General features: G+C 38.8%; 1 protein-coding gene across 1 annotated transcript; it reads left to right on the forward strand.

Annotated features, from left to right (window-relative positions):
* The first annotated feature begins 243 nt into the window (after positions 1 to 243).
* Positions 244 to 12,292, forward strand: LOC123869334 (maestro heat-like repeat-containing protein family member 1). The gene is made up of 13 exons (XM_045912205.1): positions 244 to 470; positions 560 to 737; positions 1,923 to 2,094; positions 2,920 to 3,109; positions 3,387 to 6,225; positions 6,758 to 6,911; positions 7,520 to 7,669; positions 8,353 to 8,463; positions 9,143 to 9,357; positions 9,686 to 9,883; positions 10,351 to 10,633; positions 11,070 to 11,307; positions 11,757 to 12,292. The coding sequence occupies exons 1-13, from the start codon at positions 440 to 442 to the stop codon at positions 11,942 to 11,944; spliced, it is 4,947 nt and encodes a 1,648-aa protein (XP_045768161.1). The 5' UTR covers positions 244 to 439; the 3' UTR covers positions 11,945 to 12,292.
* Positions 12,293 to 12,298: the final 6 nt, after the last annotated feature.

Below are 12,298 nucleotides of genomic sequence, written 5' to 3' on the forward strand. Positions count from 1 at the left end.
AAAAAAAGACTTGTCAGACACGAAGTTTTGTTTATTAAAATATTACAATAAAACTTAAAGCTAGCCTTATCTAATTACTATACAAATCAATCATGCCCGCCACGAATACCCGAAAGGGACAAAACAATTATAAACCAAATCAAAATTAACTGTCATCTGTCAACATTATCAGTGGGAATGGGGAATACTGTCTTATGTCATTTTTATTTTGACAGAACTGAAAAATATCACACTTGACGTTGACCAAACGTTGACACTCATGAGTTCTTAGTTCATACACCTATGTATATTATTCTCTTTGAAGTTGATGAGTTTCGTTTTCGTCGTTGTTACTAAATTATTGTTTGTGCAAAGTTTTTCTGGTAGTAGATAAAAACGTATAAATATTTTGTAGAATAATATTGTAATTTCTCCAATCAACTTCTATGTAGCTGAGAAAATGTCTTCGGCAAAAGCGGACTGTTTGAAAGGTGGTTAAATTACAACTTTTTACATCATATTATTTACCCTGGACGAGAGTGTTTGAATTATAATTTATTTATAATACATTGTTTCGCAGATACTGTGACAGTGTTAATAAACGCTATAGGTGATAGCGATAACACTGTGAACAACGTTGTAATTAAATCCCTGACGAAGATAGCCAATGTACATCCAAATGAAGTGATTGAAATATTCTGCGAGTTCTACCGGAACACGGTCAAGTCTAACGTGACACAGCTGGGCAATATTGTGAAGTACGTATTTCTTTTCATCATCATCATCAACCAATAGACATCCACTGCTGAACATTGGTCTCTTGTGAAGACTTCCACACGCCAAGGTCTCGTGGCTCTTTGCGACTTGCTTGATGTTGTCGGCCCGCTCGGGTGGGCGGCCTTCCAAAACTGCGCTTTCTGGTGCATGGTCGCTATTCCAGCATGTTGGGACCACAACCTGTTTTTTTTTTAATTCACTATAGGCAAGCGCTTGACCACAATCACACCTGATGGAAAGTGATGATGTGGTCTAAGATAGGACGCGTTTACCTAGAAAGTGCCTAGTACTCTTGTTTTAAAGATTCCCGGATTGTAATTGGTAGGAAACAGATTGCGGAAGAGTATTCCAAACCTTAGCCATGCGTATGAGGAATGATGATGCAAACATTCAAAAACCTGTACAGGTTTTTGAACTGTGCCCTGCCCATTGCCACTTTAGCTTCACAACTCGCTGAGCTATTAGCATATTTCTTTTACCTAGGATTAATTAAGTAAATCATTAAACACCTATGTCAATATTGAATTTTCTTTGTGAATTACTTACATTTTTTATGTAAGTAGGTGACTGTTTAGCCAGTGTCGGCCCACCATCCAATATAGATGAGCTGGTCTTGTATTTAGCATAACAGAAGCCATATGTCTGTTAGCCTAATTTTATGTAAATATTTCTAGTATCATGTGTCCACAGTTTATTGCACTTCGACCTTGAAAGGTTTAGTGTATGACTCAGTGTGTATACAGTTCCATATTAATTTCTGCTCTAAATATTACAGATGAAGAAGTGTCTGTCTGTTACCTATTTATGGCCCGTTCGCTTAACCAATTTTGATGATTTTGGTAGGAGCTCTCCTGGGATTATAATTTGGTGGGTTCTCAGACCCATCCTCATACAGCTTGACTAAGAGGTCGAGATTTTGACTCTTAGCTTTTACAGTTATTATCAGATGTTAGTGATAATAAAATTTGATTTACACTATTGCAGTGGAGTCAAGCTTTTTTTTATCCTTAAATTGTAACTGTAAAACATAATATTTAATTGCATAGTATGCTTTTTCAGAAGCACGCTTTTAATAGCTATGCCTTCAGCTCATAAGATAGTCATAAAAAAAATGTAATTTTACAACAGAAGACATTTTTTATTACAATGAAACTTTTCTGTTGCAGAGTCCTAGAGCAGACATGTGTGAATCAAGTGAAAAAGTTAGACCAGAAAGTAGCTGCGGAGCTGGTGAATGCAATGCTGCGTGCTATGACAGAGAACCCATCATATGAGCCCATGGTACAGATGGGTGCATCAGCAGTGCTTGTGGCTATCAGCCATGAGTACTTGGATGTAGTAAGTAGCTATGAAAGATGTTATGGTGCAACCATACATGCCGCTGGATAACCACACATGCCAAACCTGGCGGCATGTGTGAATGCACCTTTATGGAGCTCCAAAACTGAACCTAAAAGCAAAAGATTCAGAAACTGTCACCATTTTGTTTACATTTTTAGCATTCTTTGCTTTTGGCTTCATTTAAATATGGAGTTATAAATATGTTGGATGATAATAAAAAATATCAGCCCTTTGCAACTGAATACCATTACACAATATTATGTATTAGGATATGATTAAAAGTAAATATTTGTAAAATTAGAATTCAAAAATATTTACATTCATTGTAATATCACATTAAGTATAAGAGCAGCAGTTATTAGAATTTCAAAATATACTTAGTTGTTAATATTAATAAAAAAAAGCTTTTACTGGCCTCCATAGGTAGTAGACCATGCCAAAAACTATGTATGAACGCTCAAAATGAAAAATTCTAACTTCGAAACTTGTTTGACAACATTTTCCAAGAAATCACATGAACTTGAAAATTTAAATTAATTGAGGAACTTGACAATATAATAAATATGCAAGTTCTCTCTATAAATAATAATTTATATTTTTGATTGCTGTCACAGGTCATGTCAGATACACACAGCAAGTTTACAAACTGTCTCATTACATTATCGCATTTACGCTAGACACAAGTCAAGAATATCCTTTTTTTTTCTCGCCTGGCTTTACACAGATTAGCCAAGAAGATCTTTTGCTTAGTATTGCCATGCTGGCTCTTGTCACATACACACTGTACACAACGAAGTTTATTTAGACTGTGGTGTTGTACAGGTACTCCGCGCGCTGATCACTCAAATGTCCCCCGCGTCTTTGCCGCACTACACTATCGCGCACACGCTGGGCACGCTCGCTGCGGTTAACACACACGGGGTTGTGCCACATGTCAAGGAAATCCTGTGCAAAATGCTACCCTTGCTGCCACTTGTCAAACCAGATGGAGTCAAACAAGCATTTGCTTATGGTGTGTTCCTATTTTTCTTTCTATATTTTTTCCAAAGAGCTTACTACAATTTTTCTTATCAAAAATTTCAGGTTCACTTTTTTAATGTCCCTTGCCCTTTTACTTAAAGACAAATAATTTTATACTGTGTGAAAATAATGCCGTCCTATTCAAAGTGAATAAAATAGTTTTTCTTTCAAGATAAGAATTTAGTTTAAAGTTGTATAAAAAAATATGTGATTCTTCAATCTTTACAATGAAATAAAGCAGCTAAAGAATTTAATTTTTCTGTTTACAGCGTTTGGACATTTTGCAGTCGCTGTATCAGAACAAATAGGCGACAATGTTGAAAATGAAAACATAACATCGATAAAGGAAAATTTTGTAACTGAGTTTTCAATAGTCTTCGACGTGTTATACAACCAATGGCTGCCCTCACATGAGCCTAAAGTATCAGAATCAGTACTCGAAGCGTTAGGCCCTATTACCCGACTTATACCAGAAAGACAATTCAATGAGACAGTAAATAAGTTCGTACTGTCTTTACTGTCCCTGTATCGCAAACCAGTTATTAATTTTTACTACATTAGTCAGTGCATATCCTACCTATTGTCACCATCTCCTTTAAATCCAAAACTCACACTAAATGATAGCGTAATAAACGCTATCAATAGTGTAATGTTCAATTTAGTTCTTTTAGAACCAGATTATGACCAACCTCACACTGTCAAAAACCATTTCGAGGTTCTGCGTTGTTTCGATCACATGGCAGGCCAGTTTCCAGATCAAACAGTCGAGAATTTGCTGCACCATTGCAAGAACAACCAAGAGAAAGAAAGAATGAAAGCTGTGATAATTTTAACCCATTTGACCACATCATCTCAAACTTTTATTGAAAATTTTGCGCCAAAATTCGTAACTATTTTAAAAGTAATGACGACCATGGAACAGGGTGTCAAGATGAAGAAATTGCTTGTTAAAGCAATTGTTGGTCTTGTTTATAGAAACTGTATAATGGCTCCTGAAGATTTTGCGATGGTGGAATTTATAATAAAACATTGTAGCTATGAGGGTCCACCGAATGTGTCGAAAATTGAAATTGTGGAGTTGCACGATACTTGTAGAAGTTCACTCATTCTTATGTGCAATACAGTCACAAGTGTGCGGACTCAGTTACGGAATTTGTTGCTGACTGCTCTAACTGTGGATGATTTTTCTAAATCCATGTCAACTGTGTGTCACTGTCTGACTTCTTTACTGCAAAATAATTCAGATGTTATTGCAGATGAACAGTCAGATAAGGCGAGCGACTTGCAATGCTCTCCCGACTTAGTTTTCGTACGATGCATAACGCATATCGTCGATCCCGACCAGACTGAAACCAACAAAAATCTGCTCGTATTCTTGGAAGAATTCTCTGGTGACGTGCACAAGAATTTAAAGAATTCTTGGACAATAGAAATCCAGAGATTGTTGAAGTTTGTGGAAAAGAGTGAATCCAAAGAGCAATGGCACGGAATGCTTTTGGATCTTTTAGTGTCTGCTGTGGAACAAGTTAACAGCAACAAATGGGTTGAAACAATAGCCACTTTGATATCTCAACAAGTTATGTCCAAGAAGCAATCGCCCATGATAAAAGGAGTATCTCTGCAGTATTTAGCTATTCTGTCATGCCATATGTCTAATGCTGCAATTGTTGAATCTGTTCTCAAGATAATATTATTCGCTCTCAAATCTATTCCAATGGAAAGCGTCGACTATGTTAGTAAAGCGGTAGGTATTGCATCTAGAGAACACGGCGAATTTGTCCTCAACGAAATTGATGCAACGTATAAAGAAAATGAAGGAAAACGCGGAAATAAATTACTTAACTTTTTATCATCTAGATCGTCAAAAAGCGAAACTGAATTGGGAGTTGTTAAATACGCAGTTATAACCTGTTACGGGAAAGTAGCATGTGAATGCTTAGATGTACTTGTACTTGCTAGATTGGGCGAAAATGTTACAGCAATACTTTTTGAAATACTAAAATCAAATCCACCCTTTGATTTGTGTAAGGCTAGTGTAACAACACTTTACGAGATAGCCAAAGCGTTATACCCCGCTTCGCATCATAATGTGACCTTAAGAAACCGGTGGCAGCTGCTAAATGGTGTTTTGGAACAGATATACAACAATAATCTTGACAAACGTAACGTAGAACTGTACCCTATCATAGTTAAAGCTTCGAAAGCGTTAACAAAGCTACAAAAAGGGATATTACCCGAAGAAAGAAATACAATACTGAGAGTTCTGTTCAACAGTATATTTGGAGAACTATCGTCTTTCAAAAGAAAGTACGAAATCGAGGGAAATGGCGATAAAAATGATTTACTCGCGAAAACACTTAATGATTCTTTATCGCTTTTGCACGAACTAATTAGGGAGTTGATTATCCAATCGACTTGCTTAAGTACTATAGATGATATAGTTACTTTAATGATGGAATGGATCCGCCATGAGAATGACGAGATTCGGACAGCAGCCATGTTGATCCTGCAAGTTGTATTCGACGCGTACATTAAAAATGTTAAATTGAATTACGAAACGCCGAGCAAATTTGGTCAAATGGGATATCTGCTTGGACTTCTAGTTCCCGGAGTTGCCGATTCAAACTTCCCTGTAAGATTAAGTACTGTCGATTGTGTCAAACTGATAATTCAAATACAAGATCTATATGAGGGGCATACAATTGAGCCTGATGATGAATGTATGGCAAGTCTGTCTCATTTACAGAATAACATATTGACGAATGATTTGAATATGATAAGTGATTATTGTACGAAGTTGTGCGATACTATATCGCAGAAAATACCCCATTTGCACACGATGCAGTTTATCGAAAGTTTGCTTCAAGGATATGACAATCAGGAGTTTAGAAGTGTTGGGATCAGTTCTGTATTAGATGCTTTTATAGTGAAGAAAGGCCAAGATCTGTTTCAGAGTATAGAAAGGATTGTGGAAGTATTATTGTTGACGATGGACGACGTTAGCGATGAAGCCCGTATGCGGTTAATGAGGCCTTTAACTTCTTTGACAAGGCATCATTCCAATGCTGTGACAGCTGTTCTGTTGGCACAAAGGATTCCTTTGAGACCGTAAGTATTAAATGCGCCAACACTTTGCTTATTTTTATAATTTTTTCTGGACGGGGTGATCGAAACTGGGATTTCACCAGAACAGAAATTCAAATGTAGTAAAAACCGCGAAACTAATACTTAAAAGTTGAATTCAATTTTCTGACTAGCTTTAGTAGGGGTACATACACCGTATGATACATTATTTTTGAAGATTTTAAAATAGGTATAGAATAGAAATATTTTTGTTCAAATTAACTTTAACAAGTACTTTTGAACTATAAGAGCATCTACCACTGGTTCAAAAATAACTATGCATTAATATGAACCATACCTAAGTTCGGTCATCTTGGATTTGAAGATGGACATCATTTTCACTACCTTAAAAATGTCAGAAAAATTCTTATCCATTTCTGCAATTTTTTTAAGGCACTACTGGTGGAAATTTTGGAATTCTGATGGTCTAAGTCAGCAAAAGCTGAGAGTTTTTTTATGATACATACATGTTATAGTTTTTTAAAGCTGGTAAAGAAGTTAAAATGCATTATTGCAGATGCGTAATAGCCTGTTGGCGGTACCTAGCTCGCGACGAGAGTCTGTCTTCGGTCATCGTGGATAACTTCCTTCGACTGATGACATCCGTCGAGCTGTACGAAGACCCCTACCATATCACGGAGAATCACATCGCCGCGTTGCAACCTTTAACTGTAAGTAACACTGATCTTCAAATTCTATAGTTCAAATAAGGTCCTTGAAATCAGCAAAACTATCCTCTACTTATGGATTAATTTGTTCACCATTAAGCTATCAGGCGTTGTACCTACCTACCACTAAGATCATAATATACAGGCAGTTTCAAGCTAGGATGTAGTCCCAGCTTGAAGCGTCATCATCATCGCGAAGTCCACTGCTGGACATAGTTCTCTTATAGAGACATAAATACGCTACAGTTTTGCGCCGCCTGAATCCACCAGCTCTCTGCGATTAGTTTGGTGTCGCCTATCCACTTTATCCACTTAGTTGGGGGGGGGGGTTTCCCGCCATTCTAGCACCTTGGTACTACAACGTCTATCAGTTTTTCGAATTATGTGCCCTGCCCATTGCCACTTCTGTCATTGCCATTGCCAAGTCGGTTATCCTGTTTCTCGTACGTATCTCTTTCTCCTACATAGCCCTCCATCGCCCGATGAGTGACTGAACTTTGTTATAAGGCCCATAGTAAGCGGCCTTGTCTCAGACCGATATTTTAACACACACTGTTCAAAGAGGGGTCTACTAAGATCTCGTATCTTACAGACTACATCGTTTGTTCCAGCTAATCAGTGCTTTAGGGGAAATGCTGCAAGAGGAAACGATGCGACCAATCTGTCTAGCCAAGTTCGCTTTGCTGTTCGCGGTGCTTTACACTTCAGTGGCGTGCTACATAGACGCCTCGCCGCCGGCGTATGCCGTGCCGGCAAACAAGGTATGAGACATTCACTGATTTACCGGCAAAGGTTACATGGGGCAACATGGGGTTACTCAAGGGGCGGACCAACAAATTCCTGAAAGGCCGGCGACGCATTGAAGGTTCCTCTAGTACTGCAAATGTTCATGGGCGGCGGTAATCATTTAACATTAGGTGACCCGCCTGCTCGTTTACTCGCTATTTTTATTTTAAAAAAGGTGTAATAGGTAATTAAGACTTCCTTCTTTCTTCAGATTGGACTATTTTTAGGTTTCCATACCTCAAAAGGAAAAACGGGACCCTTATAGGATCTCTTTGTTGTCTGTCTGTCTGTCTGTAATTTGGCAAGTAGGTAGGTCTCACAGCACAAAAAAAGAATCCGAAACAGTGATTTTTGGTTATATCACAGAAAAAAATGTGTTTATGAACAAATAAATTAGTATCTTCAATTTTCATAGTAAGATAACTATACCGAGTGGGGTATCATATGAAAGGGCTTTACCTGTACATCCTAAAACAGATTTTTATTTATTATTATGCGGAGTAGTTTTTGATTTATCTTGCAAAATGTCGGAAAAAATACCTGAGTACAGAACCCTCGGTGCGCGAGTCTCACTCGCGGTTTTTTCGATCACTGCACCAACCCTACTGAATTAAATTGTTTAAATATTAATATCAAATTGTAACTACATATATTGAAGGGGCAGGAGCGGTTCGGCTTCATCCCCAACAGAGAAGCCATCAAGCTGTCGCCCGCCAAGATCACCATCAACACTTTCAACATGTTCCTGGAGAGGGCCGACTGCTATAAGGTGAGTCAAAAATTAGGCAGTTACAAATAAAATTAATACATAATTTGTTTATTGAGCAAAACATAGATAGATTACATCTGCATATTAATTGTACTTATTATTATCTTATTCTAAAAGAAAGGTACACATAGAAAATCAACTGTCCCTAAACTATAAGACAAAAAGGCCTTAAAATCTAGCTTAACCCAAACAGTTAAATAAATCTATCTATAAATAAGTTTTTATTAGTATTATCCAAAAGTATTCATAAGATCGAGAAAGATCGAGATTTCTGCCGTCCAAATCATAATATCCGTTAGGGCTATAGTGGCCCAAATCAAAAAAGTCCAAATAATAGTAAAAATGTTCTATGATATGGTTTTCCATTCGAATCAGGGAATGGTGTTGTCCACTGTGAACGTTTATTAACGTCACCATCACTTAAACTTAGTACTTACACAGAAAATCTGATGTTTCTACAGCACGCAGTCACCGCGACTCCGTGCGCGACGACTTCCATATTATAAATTACAGATTCTTAACAGTCGCTGTCGACTGAGTCGCCGGGTGACTAGTCGACCATGCGTAATGTCCAAGTATCTTGTGGGCGATCTTGAATCCCTGGCTTTCTTCCGCGATTATAGACACATGTTTAGAAGTATGATCATATTTTTCTAGAAGCTATTTCCCCTTGGTTCAGGTGAAGGAAGCTTGTTCCTTGTGCCTAACGATAGAGCACGGGGACAGTTCGGCCACTCTTCTGGAGTTGGCGCCAATATTGGGCGGGGCTTTATCCCGCTCGTGTCCGGGACAGTTGGCCAAGTTGGTGGAGCGCTTGGGCCAATACGCGCGCTCCGCATTGCCGCCGCAACGTTGCGCGGCGCTTGCCCTATTAGCGGACTTGTTAAACTATAGGTAAGTAGACAAAGTTCCGTCGCAGTTGGCGTCAATATTTACCGCGTTCTTGTCCAAGACTGTTGTAGTAGATGAACCCTGAGATCAGGACAAATGTGACCTCTAGTACAAAATCTGATTACCCAAATCCCACACAGTCATTGTCTGTCCTTCCCCTAGACCCTCGAGTGTTTTTGGAAAGTGTGAAGCCAGAAGCTCACGAAAAAGTTCCTGGATAAGCGAGCCTACGACCGAAGCGAAGCGGAGAGATGACGAGCGAAGCGAGCCGCCAAACTTTCCTAGTCTGGGCGCATTTACTTTTAATTTAATTTTTCCTTTACCCTAACAGATGCAACGATAATCCAGTTCTCATAGAATCGGTTCTAGCAACCTTGAACACGGGTTGGAAGGATTCAGATGCACGCGTGAGGGCGGCCTGTCTCCGCGGCGCGGCCAATGTTGGTCAACTGAGGGACCAACACTGCGCCCAAGCATTACCGGCTGCGTTGGCCGCGCTCAGCCAAGGCGTGGACGCGCAGAAAACTCCGTGAGTATGGGTGTAATTATATTATCAATTCTAGCAACCCTCAACACTGGCTAGAAGGCACTTAAAACTATTAAATGATACTGTCGAATGCACATATGCGCATTATACCCTACTTGCATACTATTAACATTAGCATGTCAGTGACATGATCTTGAAGTTTTTCCTATTCGAAAAAAATCCTGTAGATTCTACAGGATTAAATACAAAAATCCAAGTTAAGCGAAGTGCGTCGGCATATCTAAGTCCCTCTAATAGCTCAACGGTTAAAGGAATGGACTGAAATCTGCAAGGTCGGCGGTTCAAACCCCACCGGATGCACTATTGTCGTACCTACTTCTAGCACCACCACAAGCTTTACGCAAAGTTGGAGGGGAAAGGGGAATATTATTCATGATTAACAAATAACATATTCAGTTAAAATTAAGTTTGATGTTCAGTTAACACCAATATAAACATTCTCACAACAGGTCAGCCATAGACAACGTACCTCTAGCAGCCATCCAAGGCCTAAGTCGCCTGCTCACAGAAACAGATAAAATAGACAAAGAATTCGACCGAGAACTAGTCTCGATCTCACAGAAGATACGGCCGTTCATGAACACTGATTGTGCGCTGTTGAGGGAGAACTCCATACGGTTGTTTGGTATAATTGTGGGAATGGTGAAGTCTGAGGCGTTGGTGGACCAAGCTGTCGCGTCCCTGCCTTGCTTTTTATTGCACTTGTGCGATAATAACTCTGCTGTTGTGAGGGTAAGTGTTCATTTCTAATTATTTACAAATTAAAATCCTGTAATTAGAGCGAAAGGCACTGAAATACACAGGGCACAGTGAAACACAGTATATTTTTTTTGCAAAAATTTAATATTGTAAAAAAAATGGAATAAAAAGAGAAAATGTAATTAATGTAAAAATTTATTTTGGAATCTAGCAAAATTAAGCATTCTATAAAAGGCTAAATAAAAAATAAAAATAATATACGCAACATGCAGTAGGAGAAGGTCATTGAATGCTGAGACAACATGGAGCTACAGTTGGAGTATTATGGTACGACAATCCAGCAACAATTCTCTGTATTTTAAATTATTGTATCATGTGGCTGTGGTATGCTGCATACATCAATGTGGCATTGTGTTTCGTTAGTGTCAAATAGCTTGTTTGGTTATAAGGTCAATAATTTTATTTCCAGGCCTCCAAATTCACTCTCCGCCGTGTTTTCAAAACGTTTAACATTAAAAAGTCGAACGATTTCGTCCAAACCCACCTCGTGGACGAAGGCCGGTTGTATTTGGACGAGTTTCTCTGGGCGTTGGTCCGTCAGCTCGCGGACGAGATGCCGGGCGGCATAACCAAGTGTCTGCAGAGCGCTGTTAACTACCTGCACTGTGCGAGGGACGAGATCAAACCACATGCGGCGTTGTTATTAGGTAAGTGTATAAACGCACCTCGTGGACAAAGATGGTTGTATCTGGACGAGTTTCTCTGAGTTTTGGTCCGAAACATTACATAAGATAGAACTATCAGAAGTTTTTACACTTTTTTTTAATTGCGTGATTGTGCTTGTGTTTTCTAATGATTTATTTAGCTTTCAAAATGCAAAATAAATCATAACTCATTTTATTAAGTACTCGCTTAGAAGCATATAAAGTATAAACGGAATAAGAGCTATGCCGCTCAGTCGTGTGACGTTACTATCTCATTTGTAATTCTAACAACATGCAGAATAGCGAAATATTCATTACCTCAGGCATCATTTCAAAAAAAATTAAAAAAACAGAAACATTTTATTGTTATTTTTTTCTATGATATCTCAAACTACAATTGATGACTGTTTTAGCTGCCCATTGGTAATCATAACTACCGTGTTACCCCTCAGGTGTGCTGTACTCAGAGCTATACCGTATAAAAGAGAAATACCCCGAAGAAACCGAACTAGACCCCGACATAACTCGCAGCGCACGCACTAGGCTCCTCACACTTATCAAAGAGCCCAGTGCACACGTGCGACAAAACGCAGCCATGGCCCTCGCCAACATCTGTCTCGTGTCTGCGATGGACGGATGACCGGGACGGAATACGATGAGAATGATTGCGATGGACGACGGCAGCTATCTCGTCCGGATGACCAAAAAGGATCTGGCTCATATAAACCGATTGAGGAAGCTAAAGAACTTGTAGATCAACCCCCCTATTGTACAGAAAAAACGTATTCATCATAACCGTTAGAGAATTCTGCCCCTTGATTGGCTGTAAAAAATGTAAACAGCGAATTCAACCAATCATATGGCAGTATTTGCTATCGATTAGATTACGATGAATACGCAAGTATGATACGATAGTGGAGCCAAACCATTATTAAAGTTAGCGAGTAGTTTTAAATGTTTTGTATTTTTTTTTTTAAGAGAGACGAAAGTCCTT

The sequence above is a fragment of the Maniola jurtina genome, chromosome 1, assembly GCF_905333055.1.
Source record: "Maniola jurtina chromosome 1, ilManJurt1.1, whole genome shotgun sequence".
Lineage (NCBI taxonomy): Eukaryota > Metazoa > Arthropoda > Insecta > Lepidoptera > Nymphalidae > Maniola > Maniola jurtina.